The sequence below is a fragment of the Anomaloglossus baeobatrachus genome, chromosome 4, assembly GCF_048569485.1.
Source record: "Anomaloglossus baeobatrachus isolate aAnoBae1 chromosome 4, aAnoBae1.hap1, whole genome shotgun sequence".
In the NCBI taxonomy this organism is placed as follows: Eukaryota; Metazoa; Chordata; class Amphibia; order Anura; family Aromobatidae; genus Anomaloglossus; species Anomaloglossus baeobatrachus.
The window spans coordinates 78,913,293-78,932,081 of record NC_134356.1 but is presented as its reverse complement, the minus strand read 5'-3'; the positions used below and the strand labels follow the sequence as shown (position 1 = coordinate 78,932,081).

Below are 18,789 nucleotides of genomic sequence, written 5' to 3'. Positions count from 1 at the left end.
TCACCGCCGGCTATCCTTAGCCTGCCCTAATTCACCCTAGCGGCAGGTATGAAAGGTGCTCAGAAACTCATAAAGTGCATAAGTGCGGATAGCCAATGAGGTATAAAAGAGGTTTTTGGTTTTTTTTTTCTCATCTGCTCATCTTTACATCTGTCTGTCACGTTGAATATCAGGCCTCCTGATGACCCTGGAGGGAGAAATGCGTTGAGGCAACCAAAGGCGACAATTGGATCATGTATCAGTGATGAGTACACCCCTTTCTTAGTCCCCTGTATCTTTGATTAAGCACATGCACTTTCTGGTTTAAAATGCTGCTGTAAATTTATTATTGCATGCTAGTAAAAGTGCCTTCTTATCGTTATTTATCACTATGCACTTTAGGTCCACAGCACAGGCACTTTATATTTGTATGCATATTGTCTGATAGGGTGCAATAGGGACTCTTTAGGGGCAGCCTTCGTGGTGTGGGGGCGCCATATGTTATCGTGTTTTCAGGGTGCCGACCCCCGCTGGAGGTAGGGAGTGGTTAGGAGACAGTTATTAAGGTCCCCTCCACATTTTCTGGCGCATCCTCGCCTAACCTCTAAGGCAAATTGATTTACATGATCCTCTTTTTATACCTCATTGGCTATCCGCACTTATGCACTTTATGAGTTTCTGAGCACCTTTCATACCTGCCGCTAGGGTGAATTAGGGCAGGCTAAGGATAGCCGGCGGTGAGTGGGGGCACCATATCGTGCTTTTAGGGTGCCAACCCCCGCGTGAGGTAGTGGACAGGAGGGAGGTTTATATTTAGGGGTTTCTTTATCCTTTACCCTCCTCCCTTCTCCACCTGTGCACTTTAGGTTCTATAGTGTGTATTTTGGATGTTTTTAAATTTAATAATAAAATGATGTTTTAAGGGTTTATAGATATAATTGTTACTTCAAATTTCCCAGTCGAGGTAAGCACACAGCAGCGGGACGGTATTCTCAGGGTGGGGAGGGCGAGGGCCATGGTTACGGCCCCCCCTCTCGCAGCCAAGAATATCAGCCTGCTGCTGCCCCAAGAATGTCACATCCATTAGATGCGACAGTTCCGGCGTGTCACCTGCCCTTCCTGATTGCCGTGATGCGGTGGCCATTAAGGTAATAAGGAGTTAATGGCAACGCATCGCTGCCACTAAATCCAAGATTAGTAATGGCAGCGTCTATGACACACCATCACTAATCTGTAAGTAAAGTAAATAAACACATACACCGAAAATCCTTTATTTGAAATAAAACACCAAAAAGCCCCTTTTTCACCACTTTATTAAGCCCCCAAATATCCAGGTCCGGCATAATCCACACTCGGCGACGTCTGTGAGCGAGCGCTCAATGCAGCCTCATTCCGTGAACTGCTCCGATTTTAGAGGTGTGTCGCGCGGCTCACAGCTGATGTCCGGCTCCTCCCCTCAGTGCATAATTAAATTAAATTATAATTCTAAATAAATAATAATGATAATTTATAATTATAAATACATTTTTTACCGGGACGACCGGGACTCAAACTCGTGAACTAATTCTCCTGAGGCAGCAGTTCTACCCATTGAGCCACTGCCTGTAATGAAAAGCATAGGAAGATTTGGCAATCTTGACCTCTGTATTGCAGCAGAGAAACCAGAAGCAGATTATTCAGCTACAAAGATGAGTGAGAGATGAGAGAGAGAGAGAGAGAGAGATGAGAGAGAGAGAGAGAGAGAGAGAGAATGGATAGATAGATTAAAAAGGATAGATGGATAGATAGACAGGCAGACCGATGTCAAACACATATAATGTCCCATCCCCCCTCCATATTCTAAGCTGGCACTCTTTAGTGACTTTCATGTGGCACTAAAGGGTGCCTAGCCTTGTATTTAGCCAAAAAAAAAAATAAAAAAAAAGAGCGACATGGGGTCCCCCCCATTTTTGATAGCCAGCTGGGGAAATGCAGATGGCTGCAGCCTGTAGACGAGAGCTGGCAGCTTAACCTTGGTTGGGGATCCAATTTGGAGGGCCCCCAGGCTCTTTTTTATAATTATTTATAAATTAATAATAATAAAAAAAAAATGGGGCTCCCCCCAAATTGGTTCACCAGCCAAGTTAAAGCGGACAGCTGTGGTCTGGTATTCTCAGGGTGGGAGTTCCATAGTTATTGGTCCTTCCCAGCCTAAAAATAGCAGGCCGCAGCCGCCCCAGGAGTGGCGCATCCATTAGATGCGCCTATCCTGGCGCTTCGCCCCAGCTCATCCCGTTGCCCTGATGCGGTGGCAAACGGGATAATAAATGGGGTTGATACCAGATGTGTAATGTCACCTGACATCAAGCCCAGCAGTTGGTGATGTCATGACGTCTATCAGATACCCGACATCACCAAAAAAATTATTTGAAAAAATACTCCCCAAAACATTCCCTCTTTCACCAATTTATTGTGAAATTTTTTTTTCCTGTAATCCATTTCGGAAGTCCCACGACGACTCTGGACCTTCTAGAATATGGAAAGCATGCTCAGGGAACGTGTCTCCCATTTTCTAGGAGTGCAGACCCTCCATGTGAGTAGTGTGGGTGAAAAGAATCTGCACCCACACTTCCCGGGTCACAGCAGCAGAGTGCGTGCAGCCAGCGCAGCTCCACAGCCGTTCTCACTGAACACAGGAAGCTAAGCTGAGCTGACAGCCGCGCTCTGCGCATGCGCCCAGCGTTCATTGTGAAGGAGGAGGGATGCGGGGGATCAGCGCTGCAAAAAAGGTAAAACAGCGGGGGGTCACCGGGAGACACCAGGGAGGTATGGGGCGGACTTAGCTGGACCCGGGGAGTAGTTTTCTGTTGCATGTGTCATGGCACATGCGACAGAAATCAGAGGAAGAGGGTGAATGCGGGCGGCGCATTTGTGTGCGTCCTGCCACCTTGGATGAATCGGGAGGGGGCAGAAATGCAGTGAGGCACCTTCTACAGGCTGTGCCCATACTGTTTCAGCTGTTTCCCGTCCATTTCAGCCTTTTCCTCAGTCACCATAGGTCACCCACGGGTACAACAAAAAATTATTCGAGTTTCCCATAGACTTGCATTGGGCATCGGTTATTCGCGAATATTCGAATAGCTGCGAGGTATTCGTCGGATATTTGGCGGAACGAATAATCCCTAATTATCATCTATCCTATGTGTTTTCACCATACATTGTGTGCAAGGATGACATCTGAGTGCAGGCTGACATGACAAATCAAGTAATGAAGAAAATGGAGAGATTAATCTCCCTCCTCCTCACCTGTGATCTGATTCTTGCGTACAAGAGAATCAGATCACAGTGAATGACACTCAGCTCATGCTCGCAGCAGAGTTTGGGCCGAGGATCATTAGCAGATCACATCGGATTCTCTCATATTGGATGTCATACGCTAGTGTGACCTCGGCCGTAGTGTGATAAACTAATTGGGCGCTTCAAAACTAAATCTTGTAACATGCACCTGTAGCGCCCCACGGGGCAGGCGGTCAGCCTACTCATTGCCGGGCTGTTTCGGCTCGGGTCAGGCATTGTCACAGGGTGGTCTTGCCCAGTTCCGTTTCCCCAAGGCGTACAGTTAAATGGTGGGGGAAGCAGGGTATTTGGGAAAGTTTGTCGTGATGCAACCTGTGGTATGCGGCAGGTAGCAGCCACCACTTCTGGGTTCCTATCCGGGGCAGGTGTTAAGGCAGCCGGGATGGTGTCGCTCTCCACAGATGGAGTGGGCCCTGGGTGGATGATAAGGGTAGTAATGGCGTTGTCGCCTAAGCGCCGGTAAGGATGGTGCCAACACAGTCTATGCAGGTTTAGGGTGTAATTTACTCACAAACTTAGCTGACAGCCTGGTCACACTGGTAACTGCCACGATAGGTTACGGTTAATCGCAGATCCGGTAAGGGGTCACCACCGGTGTTTTGAGAGTGAAGGAGTGAGAGTCCTATTTCTAGGGTGTCCCCCTCTGCAGTTAGGTACCCTGGCTGAGCTCCCACTCGAAGCCCCTGGGCCTAGTAAAGTCCAAGTTTTCCAGAGATGTGTTGCCAGAACTATGGTCCTGATGGATCTGTTTTTGATGTGTGTGTGTGTGTGTCTATTTCTACTCTAAGTGGAATCCGCCCACCCAGGTGGCTGGCTTCAGTGACCGGGAAGTCCATGTTCGTATGGCCACCCCCCTACCTACCTTGAGCCAACCCACTCTGTGTGAAGGCTCCTAAGCTGTATGTAGTGTGTGTGAATGTGGAACACCGGTGATTAACACCCTCCTTACCTGAGATAAATACCACACCCTAATTGGGGTGCAGTACCCTGTGGCGACCAGAGCCTCACGGGGGCCACACATCCTAGTGAGTATCGCATGACTACAACAATTTTATATTCAACTAGATGTAGTACCCAGCGTTGCCTGGGACAGTAATTAAGTCTCTCTCCCACTCTCTCTTTCTCTCACTTTTCATCTCTCTCTGTCTCTATGTCTTGCCCCCTCTCACCACCGAAATCATATTAACTGACACATAATCTGTGCTAACTTTAATAACAGCCAAAATATTACCTCACACATCTGGTGCAGATTCCTTTAGTGGACAGCCACACATATGTGACGTCCTGGACTAGCCAGGTAGTCACAGGTAGGCCCTTGCACAAACACCCGTCCCCTAACAAGGTAACAGCAGCCAACCTAAAAACCCTGAGTCACCCCTCTCAGGTCTTGACGTTCACACCAGGGGGCGGAGCCAGGCGGTTGGCCACGCCCACCGAGGAGTTCGGATAGCCTGAGGCGGGAAAACACAATAGATCAGATTAGTTTTGGAGAGAAGAGTGGAGTAGTTGCAAAGGAGTAAACGTCTGTCAGGGATCTGGGTCATAGCCCGAATACCCTGTAGCCAGGAGGCAGACGGTGGTTGCCGCCTACAGGAGCCGGGAAGACGGCTGGTGGAACTGTAAGGGACCGGGACAGGGTAGTGGGCCGCCGGTACCGAACCGGAGAACCAACTGGAAACTGGAGCACCTGTAGGGGTACTCAGACCCAGAACGAGGTCCAGAAGCCACTGGACCACGTTTAATTTACTGATTGAGGTCTGGACCTTAGGTCCTTTCCCGTCCTAATACCCGAAAGACGGCAACAGCCCACCGAGGGGGATAGAAAGCCACCGCACAGGCAGAGAGATCCCACGGACCAGCGCCTGTGGGCAAACGGGTTCCCCGACACACACACAGCCGGGGAGTGGACTACCGTCACTGAAGCGTAGGCAGTTAAAATCTACAAAACGAGGTGCAGGAGAAAGGCGGAAACCACCGAACCGGGTGGGGGACCAAGCGCAGTCGGCTGCGGGCACCGAGCACCATCCTTTTGGTTTACCAGAGACTCCGGTGTATCTGTCATAGTGAGTACAACAGTGCCCGCGCCGCACCAACACGCCCGCAGCTTGCAACCACCGGGCCCCAGGACCATCACCCCCTGCCCACGGAGGGGTCAACACCAGGCTGCACAACACTGTCCCCGGGAGCCTAGTTAATGGCAGCGGTGGTGCCCACACTCACCACAACCCGTGGGTGGCGTCACAAACTTAAATCCCTAAATACCACGGCCCCGGCCGTGAACCTCCCCACTGAAGATCATCTTCCTTCACGTAGCACCAGCTTCCCTTCAGAGCGACGTGACCCCCGGGTGCCGGAGGCGCTCGAGCCACCCACCGAACGAGCCCGGACCTGAGCGGCTCGGCTGCGGCCGAGCACGGGGCGGTACACATACATATATACATACATACACGCAGCTTTATATATTAGATTAAAGTAAATCATGAAGGTCCCTAGGAAATTACTGCAAGCAGAGATCATTATAAGATTTAATTGGTGCTGTTGGATCTTATCAAGTTTTCAATACTGAGGTAATAAAAAATTACCAAATACCCAGCAAGCACAGTGCACGTTCACCAATACCCTGTTTTTCGAAAAATAAGCCCTCCCCCAAAAATATACCCTAGCAGGAATTTTCAGCATTTTCGACATAAGGCTTAAATATAAGCCCTAGCCCGAAAAATAAACCCTAGTCGTGGTTCAATAATGAAGTCTCCATGCAGCTAAAAAAGTTAAAAAATAATGCATGACACTTCATTATAGAAAGCAGACACCCCCAAAGGGAGGAGACAGAAAACCCTGCAATTATACTCACCAGACACAGAACGGGAGGAACTACAGTGGATTGCACACGCACAGATATCAGTTTGCACAACCACAAACATCAGATTGCACACATACATCAGATCGCACACACAATCACACATTAAATCGCACACTCACACCACATCTGGCGATAACGTTTTTTTTACTGTTGGCAGGGGAACTTGGGACGCAGTGCAGTGGAGCACGAAGATCTGCAGTGGAACGTATGAAGGACCTGCGGTGGAATGCATCAATGCGTTCCACTATGGGTTCCACCGCAGGTCGTCATGCTCAACTGCACTGTGTCCGATCTATCTCTGCCGGCCTGAAAAAAATCGGTATTGCCAGATGTAGTTATTGTGTATGTGCGATCAAATGTGCTTGTAGCACCCAGGTATATGAGGTACTTGGTTCTGGGCAGTGTACGTCTTGGGAATGTCACGGTGGTGGCTGTTACCCGGTTCCGTGCCCTGGGCTCTTTTTGTAATGGGGATATTTACAGGAGATTTGTGAATAGAGTTTATTCATGACGCCACTTCCGGTGTTGCGGCTAAGTATAGGGAGCCGCCGCTGCAGAATGTCTCTACTGGGGCTGATGGTATTGCAGCTAGTATGGTAGTCCCTCCGCAAGAAGGGTATTGCCCCAGCGGGTGTATGGTGCGGTGGGCGTCGGAAGAAGGAGTCCAGACAGTTATTCAGTGTAACTGGTTTACTCACTGTTGAGATGTTAGCTGGTTGCCCGAGGCCGGCTGGTTTTGCCTCCATGTCCCCTTCGTCCCAGTGCCAGTCTGGTTCTCTGGTAAGTGCGACCCGTGGTATAGAACACTGAGGGTCCCCATTCTGTGGTTTGTCCACTTTTGTCCACCTGACTGATGGTAGCGTGAACCCTGTGGGGATGGAGTCTCTGGTCCTGTCCCCGGCTCTCTCTTTGCTACTGAGTCTTTGGATTCTTTAGGGTCAGCAAGGTCCTTGATGGTCCCCTTTGCTGTGCAGGTGTTGTCAGGTCAGCTTGAAGCTCTTTCCTGTCCTAGGGTCCTGTACCCCGTCGGTGTGTAGTTCTGGGAGTACTCCACCGGCAACCACTTCTCCTGGGTACCAAGTCACCGTTAACCCGAGTCAGGGTGTTGCTCCACTGTCAACTCTCTATGTCTGCTCTCTTTCAATGCAGATTCCCTTCTCCTTTCTGACTATTGTCTTCCTGTGTTCCCGACTACTCTCCACAGTCTGCCCCTCCCACCTGGTCAACTAGTGGACTGGACTGGTTCCACCTCTAGGCGGCCATCCATTGGTCCCACCTTAGCTGGGTACCATTGTATGGGGGATTGTTGGGGAAAACTGGGATTACCTGAGTTTTTGGTGTTACCGGCACTGGGGTTCCGGGTCCCTAAGGGAGTAGGCCCGGCATCCTCGTGGGGATGTGTACCGCCTCGCGGGCTCGGACGGCTGCCGAGCCGCTCGGATCCGTGCTCGCCGGTGGGTGGCTTGAGCTCTCCACGGACCCGGGGGTCACGTCGCTCTGTAAAGGGGGGTTTGGCGCTACATGCAGAGACTTCGGTGGGGAGATCCACGGCCGGAGCCACGGTGGTTTGTAGGAGATTTAAGTTTGTGACGCCACCCATGGGTTGTGAATAGATGGACACCACCGCTGCTGTTGACTAGGCCTCCCGGGAACGTTGTTGCGCAGCTTGGTGTTGACCCCCTCCATGGGTAGGGGAGTACCCCTCCTGGTGGTCCGGTTTCCAATCGGTTCCCTGGTTCGGTACCGGCTGGCCACCGCCCGACCCCGGTCCCTACGGTTCCACCGACTGTAATCCCAGCTCCTGCAGGCAGCCACCACCGTCTGACTCCTTGCCAAAGGTGACTGGGCTCCAACCCAGACACCTGTAGACTATGGCAGACCTGGTCACAGGTCTGCCCTTGAACTCGACTACTCCAGTCCGCTGTCAAAGCTAATCTACTTAGAACTTCTGTTTTTCCCACCTCCAGGCCTGTGAACTCCTCGATGGGAGGAGCCAACCACCTGGCTCCACCCCCCTGGTGTGGACATCAAACCTGGAGGGAGGTGACAAGGGTTTTGAAGTTTGGCTGCTGTCACCTTTTTAGGGAGGGGGTGTGTGTGTGGGACTACCTGGGACGACCTGACTAGTCCAGGGCGTCACAGATGCAGAACCTTGTAGCACCCTGAGGTCTTCAGGGGCGCTACATGTGCAATCTGATGTCTTATTTTCCAAGAAACATGGTACCCCGGTGTTCACCTTCAGCATCTTAACATATGAATATTGAATCTTGTAGGCTTTGTTCTAAGGTGAATGGTATCTTTTTTTACTGTCATCCTTACACAGGGTCCACAATGATGTCGCTGCTGCTCCTCGTTTGGTTTGCTCATTGCTCAGCAGATAACCTTGTTAGCAGCACTGTTCGTGGACAATCCACCTACCTGAAAGGCTCCTCTCAGCTGTCCTGTAGTTTACCTGGACCCGCAGGTCCACCGGGAGTACCAGGACATCCCGGGTCAGCTGGTATTGTTGGAAGAATTGGATTCCCAGGAAAAGATGGCAAAGATGGAAAAGATGGTGATAAAGGAGAGCAAGGATATGAAGGTAATTAGTGTTTGCTGTAAGGGGAAGTTCCCACAACTGCAAGGCTGTCTATTCCCTTCTATGAGGACTCCCATAGCAGTGAATGAAGAGAAACGCGCATGTGTCACCACTCCAGCCACAACTGCCATAGCAGCAGATGGAGCGGAGATTGATGGGGGACCCACATATAGATATCTATGGCATACAATGTGGATATTGCATAATTGCCTATAATGGGACACCCCCTGTCACATAAAGGAATGCTCTTTCCATATAGTATACAGTGTGTCCACCCATATCCTGTCCACCGCCATTAACTTGAGAACGGCGGCAGCTATAGGAATAGAAGTGGTGTCTAGGCATAGTAAAGTAGCCATGGACTACGCAATGAAACCACCTATAGCGCCACCTGGTGGAAAACAATGGAGTTAGCATTTTTATCTCGAAAACAGAACAAAATAGAGAAAAAAAGTGAATTACAAAGTTGTAGGGCATCATCAATTCAATACGAATTGACACCTTCCATATAGAAATGCTAGGATTAGAATGTGTAAAACTCACAAGGCTTGGAGACCTTCCTACAAGTCATTGGGTATGGTGGCTTCGTGGAGTGGCCTCCACGCTCACCTGACCTGACGTCATTGGACTTCTTTCTGTGAGGTCACATCAAACAGCAGGTGTATGCGGCCCCTCCACCAACATTGCAGGACGACGACGACGTATCACAGATGCTTGTGCAAACGTGTCACCTACCATATTGCATAACGTGCAGCAAGATACAGTATGCTGTCCAGAGTGCAGATGTGCATTGCAGCTGATGATGGCCACTGTGAGCATCAAAGTTAAATGAGCGCCATATGCGTGACCAGCATTCAATATTTTTGGGTGGTGTCATGGGTTTCATATCTGTATGTCTGTACGCAAGGTGTCGATTCGTATTGAATTGATGTTGCCCCACAATTTTTTAATTCACTTTTTTCTCTATCTCGTTCCGTTTTCAAGATAAAAATGCTAACTCCGTTGTTTTCCACCAGGTGGCGCTATAGATGGTTTCATTGTGTAGCGCATGGCTACTTTACTATACCTAGACACCACTTCTATGTCTATAGCTGCCACCGTTCTCAAGTTAATGGTGGTGAACAGGATATGGGTGGACACATTGTATATAGCATTTATATCTTGTGTAGCCATCTGAGTAGAAAAATGACTACAGGGCAATATGATGTTGTATTCACCATGCAGCTCCTCACTTTCAGTCATTGGGGAGGTGCAGGGAGCTGTAACAGTCACTATACAGAGAGCGAGCTGTAATCACCTCACGGCACATTGATTGACAGCTGCTCTACAGTGTGTGTGCAGAGCAAGTTGTCAGTAGAGATAAAAGCAATTTTAGATGCTGAAGTGAACACTAGGATATTGGGGTATGTGCCCACGATCTGGACACGTTGCGTTCTAGACGCAGGGTGTTTTCTCCATGCCCACGATCAGGGTTCTGGGCGCAGCAGATTTGCGCAATCTTAAAGCCACCCTCTTGTCAGTTTACGCTGCGTTACAAAGAACCACAGTGGGCGGGAGATTTCAACAAAACGCTGCTATTTCTGACCGTGGTCACGTACCCTTTCAGTTTAACAAATAACTCTAATTTTCTGAACATTTGATGATAAAAAGTTATACTATTTTCCAGCAGCACCAATTAAATCTTGTTATCGTGTTTCCAGTATATTAGCTACACAGATTTTAAACGCTATTTATCTTCAGATTACCACTATAGCCTCAGGTGAATAAAGGTTGTTTGTGGCAAGTCTCCTTTAACCCCTTGAGGACCCAGCAATTTTTTTATATTTGCGCTTTAATTTTTCCTTCTTCCAAGAGACAACATTTTTTTATTTTCCTACTGGACTTGTTTTTATATAGGATGAGTTGTATTTCTGAATGATCCCCATCCATTTTATCATACAGTATAATGTGAAAAACTCCAAGTGAAGTAAAATTACGGGGGAAAAAATGCAATTCCACAATTTATTCTGCAGTTAAAATGATCTGGAAATTTGATTGTCCATGTCAGTAGGGTTATAACAATACCAAAGGCGCATTTTTTTTTTCTTCGAAAGGAATTTGTCACCAGATTGTTCCTATGAAATTTGAGAGTAGCATAACAGAGGGGAGCTTGATTCCAGGGATGTGTCACTTACTAGGCTGTGTGCTGTATCAGCAGAAGATTATCATTATGCCACAATGTGACTGCAGGTGTCACGCCAGGTAAGTGATGACTCCCGGCAAGCGTCACAACAAAAATGCAACACCAGGGTAGCAACACCATGACCCTGGCGCTAGGGAGAAGGGAGCAGAATAACATCCTAAAACTGATATGAGGCTGATCCCTGCACTCCCTAATGTCCCTACATGGGACATTACGGCTGTAACACAGCATTCCGGGTCCATTCATTAACACTTTACACATATTCACTGCTTCCCCGTCCCAGCATCTGTAATTATTTGCAGTCAGACAGTGCCCCCACCTTGTGCAACAACGTCTGTGATTGGTTGGAATCACACACTCTATCTGCGTCACTGTATAGTGGTATACAAATAAAGAAATTGGCATAGGGTCCCCCAATATTGTGATATGTAGCGCAGATAAAGCATATGACTACAGGCTGCAGCCCCCAGCCGTGTGCTTTACCTGGCTGTGTATCAAAATAAGAGGATTCTTTTTTTTAAATTATGTACATAAATAATTTTAAAAACGGCGTTCAGTTCCCCAGCCATGATAAAGCCAACAGCTGGGGGCTGATTTTCTCAGGCTGGAGAGTTATTTCTCCATCCCAGCCGAAAAATAGCAGCCTGCATCTGCCCAAGATTGTGGCATCCATTAGATGTGACAATTCTGGCACTTTACCCGGCTCATCCCGATTGCGGTGGCAATCGGGGTAATATTAGGAGTTAATTAGAGTTCACATGTACCATTAAGCCCTAGATTAGTAATGGGAGACATCTATAAGACCCCCCCCCCCCATTACTAATCCTGTAAGTGAAAAGAAATAAACACAAACTCCGAAAAAAATTCTTTATTTGAAATAATATACAAAAAAAACCCCTTTTTTTACAATTTATTAAATTCAAACACCCAGTTCCAACATAATCCAAACAAGGTAAAACAACGATACCAGCTCTGCTACATACTGAAGAAGTCGTAGCAGTGTTGTAGCGCACGGGCACATTACAGAACATGACCACACGCTTCGGCTACAGGTAGAGATTGACTGAGCCGCAGTTGTAAGCAGTGAGGTCATGGAGTTTATATGCGGTACCGTGGGACCCTCTACCTCTGACCGTAGTTAAACTCAATGATCTGCGATCAATAACACTCTGTGATCTATTGATCCCAGATTCTCCTGCTATCACATCAGGCCATGACCCACTCATGACACATTACCTTTCACGTGAACAGCAGTCAGGCTAATCTGTGTAATCTCGCCCTCATTACTGACTGGAAGCTCCCTCACAATACACAGTGTACACATGGAGCTGTCAGTCATGTGTGTGGGTAAGGTTAAATACAACTCAGTAATTAGACCACTGCTACATCTAGAATTGAGAAAAAAATGGATTCTAACAAAACTGCCCCAAGCATATGGTTCCAGATATATGATCCTGTTAATTTAGCACTAGTTTTTATGGGTTTTACCAAGGATGTGTGGCCCATAGATTGTTGGGGAGGGGGTGGGGGGCCTAGGTTGCTCCGTATTATTATCCTTTGAGCAACAATCTCTCAGTAAAAACCATGAAAATGTAACAAAAAAAAAAGAAAAGTACAATACTTAGGAGAGCAACAACTTCCCACTTTTGACTTATTGATGGTTCTTCTTTATATGTCCAATTTACAAATATTTACTGATGGAACGTAATCCAGCCAATATCTTCCTTCCATAGGTACTCCGGGTCGAGTTGGAAATCCAGGAAAACAAGGTGCCAAAGGCAAGCAGGGTGCCATAGGAAGAGCTGGCCCAAGGGGACCCAAAGGCATTCGTGGTGATCCTGGAAAGTTAGGGGAAGGAGGAATAAAGGGTCCAAAAGGTAAAAAAGGTGATACCGGTATGCCTGGACCATGCACTTGTGGGTCCAAGAAAGGAAAGTCGGCATTTTCTGTAGCAGTTACAAAGAGTTACCCAAAAGAACGTCTGCCCATTAAATTTGACAAAATCCTCATGAACGAAGGAGGACATTATAATGCGACAAGTGGAAAATACGTATGTAGCATACCTGGGATTTATTTCTTTACATATGACATCACTTTAGCCAACAAGCATTTGGCCATCGGACTGGTCCACAACGGTCAATACAAAATAAAGACTTTTGATGCAAACACTGGGAACCATGACATTGCCTCAGGCTCCACCATACTTCCACTCAAGGCTGGAGATGAAGTCTGGTTACAGATATTCTACTCCGAACAGAATGGACTCTTCTATGACCCGTACTGGACAGACAGTTTATTTACAGGATTTCTCATTTACCCTGACCAAGAATATATGGAGGAAATAAAGAAAAAGATCAAGGTCATGGAAGCAAAGGATGCGAGCTGAGGATTGACGCTTCTAAACAGTTATGACCAAACCTTTATTGTAACCAGAACTGGATCATTTTGTAGCAATAAACACTTATTTTTCCAGGAAAAAAATGTATGATATATTGACTGGATACTCCATAAATGTTTTACCAGAGTGTCACGATTGTCACTATGTGTCTTGTGACTATGGACAGGCTCAGGGCTAGCTCTTCGTTACCATCTGAGACCATGCACATTAAACATGTTGTTTTCCTTTGGACTCATGAGCGGTTACCTCCTTCTTCTGTTGTAGCAGTAGTCTTCCCAGTTCTGCTCAGCTGTCAGCGGTTGATCACTTCCAGCCTGAATATAAGCCCTCTGCTCCCTGCAGAGGATGCTGGTTATTCAGTTCAGTCTGATGCTAGGCCTGGAGTGGTGAGAAGTGTGCTGCTGCTTGTTGCCGAGTTGTGTTTAACTACCCTCTGTTATTACTTTTCCCCTTAACTTTGTTACTCCTGCCTGCGTACCTTTTTTAAAACAGGAAAAGGACAATGGAGTTTTATAGGTGAAAACATTAAAATTCAATTTTACTATAAATACATTTTAAAAATACATCATTATGTGCTGGTTTACATGACACGACATAATGATGAATACAAGAATGAATATACAAAAAGTAGCAAAGAAGAAGCATGGTGGGTGGGCATGGAGTTGTGACTGGAAACACAACGTTTCCTGGCGCAACACAATCCCCAAACCTGGAAGCACAATGGCGTTACACACTGAGAAGAAGTTGGGAAGCAGCAGGGTTATTACCTAAGGTGCCAGTGCACACAGCGTACCGATGGAGGGAGAGCTCCGTTTGGAGGATCCGACGTACGTTTCGCAAAGAATTATGATCGCTTCTCAGTGTGTAACGCCATTGTGCTTCCAGGTTTGGGGATTGTGTTATTTGGGTTGTGCCAGGAAACAGTGTATTTTCAGTCACTACTTCATGCCCACCCGTGCTTCTTCTTTGCTAGTTTTTGTATATTCATTTCTTGTATTTATCATCATGTCGTGTCATGTAAACCAGCACATATTCATGTATTTTTAAAATGTATTTATAATAAAATTGTATTTTAATGTTTTCACCTATAAAACTCCATTGTCCTTTTCCTGTTTTCAATACTATTGGAGTAGGTATGGGCTCAACACCTTTGTGCTATAATGAAAATGTTTCGTAGGTCTCTTTGTCGTGCTGTGCACCTTTTTGTAGTTCCCTTGTCTGGGTCTTTGGTGTGCATGTGTTGCAGTTTATACCCCCTGTCCATTGTTTTTTGTTGGCGAAGTTTTGGGGATCTCTGTCCCAGACTGTTCCCTGGGGTGGTGGGGACATAGTCACCAGGACCAGGACAGGAGATAAGGGGAGGCAGGGGGCTCAGACATTGCTACCTTCAAGCTTAATTCTGGGTAGAGGAAAAGCCTAGGGCATTGTATTAGCATGAGGGTAAGCGGCAGAGGCCCCCTGTCCAGTCACTTTCCCAACCGGTCATGCTCGGCGTGACACGGAGAGAGTCTAACGGCAGTGACCCCCTCCAAACCAAAACTCTTTATTATAGGGACTACAAGACAGCATAATTCCCAACCGCTATAACTATAGGGCCACTTTGGATGTGTGATATCAATATTGTAATGTTGCTGTATCAAATCGCAAATAAGGATATTAAATGTGGTCACAGTAGAGTCCAACAAGTTTTGATTTTTAGCAAATGTGCATTAACTTGTGTGTCCTAATACACCTCATTCGATATCACATCAGTTGCAACTTACTTAGCCATGTATCTCTAACCTAAGGCCTCACTCCCACTTCCGTATAAATTGGACAAGTGCAATGTGATAAAAAAAATGCATTGCACTCGCACCAATGTTAGTCAATGAAGCGGTGATCATCTGCGAGTTTTTCCTTAGCTATAATTGAGCTGAGAAAAATAAAAATTGCAGCCTGTTGTGCATGGCCGCGTATATTGACAAGACTCACCAATGCAAGTCAATGGGTGCGAGAGAAAAATCAGACGGAACATAGACCATTCATATGCCGTCCGATTTTTACGCGCACATCTCAAAGGAAAAATTAATAATATAAAGATATAGGTAGGTATATGATAGAAAGATATTAAATATAATAGATACAGAATATCACAAAAGTAAGTACACCTCACACTTCTGTATTTTATTATATCTTTTCATGGGACAATACTGAAGATATGACACTTTGATAAAATGTAAAGTAGTCAGTGTACAGATTGTATAACAGTGTAAATTTGGTGTCCTCTAAATAACTCAACATACAGCCATTAATGTCTAAACCACTGGCAATAAAAGTGAGTACACCCCTAAGTGAAAATGGCCAAATTGTGCCCAATTAGCCATTTTCCTTCCTGGTGTCATGTGACTCATTAGTGTTGCATGTTCTTTGGTGTGAATGGGGAGCAGGTGTGTTACATTTGGTGTTATACCTCACACACTCTCTCATACTGATCTCTGGAAATTCAACATGGCACCACACGGCAAAGAATTCTCTGCGTATCTGAAAAAAATAATTTTTGCTCTGCATAAAGAGGGACTAGTCTATAAGAAGATTGCCAACACCCTAACACTGAGCTGCAGCACAATGACCAAAACAATACAGCGGTTTAACAACACAGGTTCCACTCAGAACAGGCCTCGCCATGATTGACCAAAGAAGTTGAGTGCATGCGTGGCACCCAGGAGGCAGGGTGGTTAACCTTACTCGTCGCCGGGCCGGTGATGTCGGTTCCGGGGATGTCACGGGTGGCCCTGCCCGGCTTCTTGCCCCGACGTGTCCACATTAAAAGGGGTATGATGAGGTGGAGGTTAGGAATGTCGTGACGCCCCCGCTGCTGTCGCTGTCCTCCAGGGTTGATGATAGTAGCAGCGAGGATGGTATCACTTTCCACAGGTGGAGTGGGCCCTGGGAAGGATGAGGAGGGGAGTATTGGTGGCGGTGGCCGTGGGCGCCGGTAATAAGAGTCCGAGTCGGCTGCTGCGGTTCTAGGTGTCTTTACTTTACAGTTCTTTAAGAAGCCCAGTTGTTGCCGCAGAAGCATTGGTCACCGCTGCGAGGGACCCCTTTGACCTAGGATAAGTTGGAAGAAGCCACCAGTGTTTAGAAAGCGTCCTTTGTAAGAGTTGACCCTCCAGTACTGAGGAACCCCGGCTGAGCGTTCCGATCCAAGCCTAGGCCCAGTTAAAGAAGAAAATGAATAAGGTGGTGGTGTTGTGTCGCCAGAACTGATGTCCCTGGTAGACTGACTAAGGTCTGTGTAAAGTTGCTCCTACTTCTACCCCAAGTAGAACCCGCCTACCAGGTGGTTGTCCTAGTGACCGGGAAATTCCCATGCTTCGTGGTGGCCAACCCGCTGCCTACCCTAGTCCAGCTCCCAGTGAGAAGGCTCCTAAGCTGTATGTAAAGTGTGAATGAGGAACACCGGTGATTAACCCCCCTCCTTACCCAAGGCGAATATCGCACCTTAAATAAGGTGTAATACTCTGTGGCGACTGGAGCCGCAGGGGCGCCACACATGTGCTCAACGTCATATCCAGAGACGTAAGAGTCCTGCCAGCATTGCTGCAGAGGTTAAAGGGGTGGGGAGTCAGCCTGTCAGTGCTCAAACCATACACTGCATCAAATTAGTCTGTGTGAGGGCCGGGGAGGACTGGTAGGCCCAGGAGGTGGATCCACTGGACCAAGCACCCCACCTGGAGGGCAGGGTACACGGTAGCTGGAGCACTCACGTGGCAGGAACGGGTGCAGGTATCAGGAAGCAAAGACAGGACCAGGTCACTAAGGTCACAGCGCACTTTAAGGCAGTAATAGGAAACAGGAACAAAGACAAGGCATAGAAACACAAACGATAATCAGGCCCCGCCCACATGGAAAGGCCAGTCTTATATACTCAGCACAGCCTCAGGTCATTTCCTGTTGCAGCAGTGCTGGGGCTATAAGACCAGGTGAGTGGGCGCAGCCCAGTTCTATACAGAACATTAGTCAGAATCAGACTCCTGAGACCAGGAACAGGACTCTGGGGAGCAAGAGCAGGAGCGGAAGCCATGACCAGTGGACACATGGACTGGATCAGTGGGTAAGGAGTGGTGCTGGGACACGGGGAGCGTGACAGTACCCCCCCCTTGAAGCCCCCCTCTCCTCGGCCGAGACATGAAGGCGCACCGAAGAGAGGCAGCAACATACTTCCAGGACAACCAGGACCGGGCCTCAGGACCGCAATCCACCCAATCGACCAGGAAGGACTGCTTACCCCGGACCGTTTTCATGGCCACTATGTCCCGTATCGGGGAACCCATGTCAGCGGCAAGGGAGGCAACGGAAAGGGAAGGACAGTCAGAAGCAGGACTGGAATCCTGGACGACCGGATCGGGCGTCTCGGACCGGGTATCGGTCATAGTCTCATCCTCAGTAGCCGCTGGACTCAAAGTCTCAACTCTAGAAGGCGGTGAAATCAAAGTCTCATCTCCAGAAGATGGTGGAATCAAGGTCTCAGAGACTGGGGACGATGGAACGACACTGGTTAGCGTCGTCTCTTCTTCAGGGGTCGGTGGTTCCAACGGTTCAGGTGACAGGGACCGAGGAACAGGCTGTAGGCAGTGACATGACACAAGGGACTCCAGCGGGTAATCGCGCCAGAGCGCCAACTAATAACAGGGTCATGGAGTTTCAGCCAGGGCAGGCCCAACAGGAGCTCAGGAGCCATCCTCGGGATCACATAGAAGGCGATGGTCTCCGTATGCGAAGTGCCAACCTGGAGGCTCACGGGCTCGGTAGTAAACCGGACAGGTTCGTAGAGCGGTTTGCCGTCTACGGAGACGAACCAGAGAGGCTTCCTCAGCGGGGTGACAGGGACCTGTTATTTGTCTACCTTGGCCAGGTGAATAAAGTTGCCTGCTGCCCTGGAATCGATGTGGGCCTCAGCTGAAAACCGGGTCCCCTCTTTCGTCACCCGGACAGTCTGTTTAACTGGAACCAAAGGGATTTCGGTGGCAAGGGTGGAGGTTCCCACCATCCCTTGGACCTGGGGTCTACCTGGTTTCACCGGGCAAGAACGGAGCATATGTGAACCGTCTCCGCAATAGAAGCACAGGCCCCGGGCGAGCCGTTCTGCACGGCGTTGCTTGGCTTGGGTCAGACTGTCCACTTGCATGGGTTCTGGCGATAAGTCACGGAAAGGCAGGGACGAGGGAGCGGCAGACCTCTGTGGGGGCAAGATGTGGCGAGGTGGTCGCTTCTCCCGGACTACCTCCTGGGCACGCTCCTGAAAACGGAGGTCAATCCGAGTGGCCAGGGAAATCAAAGCGTCCAAGGTTCGTGGAACGTCACGGCCGGCTAGTTCGTCTTTGATGCGGCCAGAGAGACCTTCCCAAAAGGCCGCCGTCAAGGCCTCATTGTTCCAGCCCAGCTCAGAGGCGAGCGTGCGGAACTGGATGGTG

At 48.2% G+C, this 18,789-nt stretch overlaps 1 protein-coding gene across 2 annotated transcripts in view; it reads left to right on the top strand.

Annotated features, from left to right (window-relative positions):
* The window catches only part of C1QTNF2 (C1q and TNF related 2), a 75,350-nt gene extending 61,493 nt beyond the window's left edge, over positions 1 to 13,857 (top strand). For both annotated transcript variants that reach the window (XM_075342258.1, XM_075342257.1), the window contains exons 2-3: positions 8,499 to 8,756; positions 12,669 to 13,857. In XM_075342258.1, coding sequence (XP_075198373.1) covers positions 8,507 to 8,756; positions 12,669 to 13,321 — 903 coding nt within the window. In that variant the 5' untranslated portion in view covers positions 8,499 to 8,506 and the 3' untranslated portion in view covers positions 13,322 to 13,857. The remainder of the gene's footprint in view (positions 1 to 8,498; positions 8,757 to 12,668) is intronic.
* The last annotated feature ends 4,932 nt before the right edge of the window (positions 13,858 to 18,789 follow it).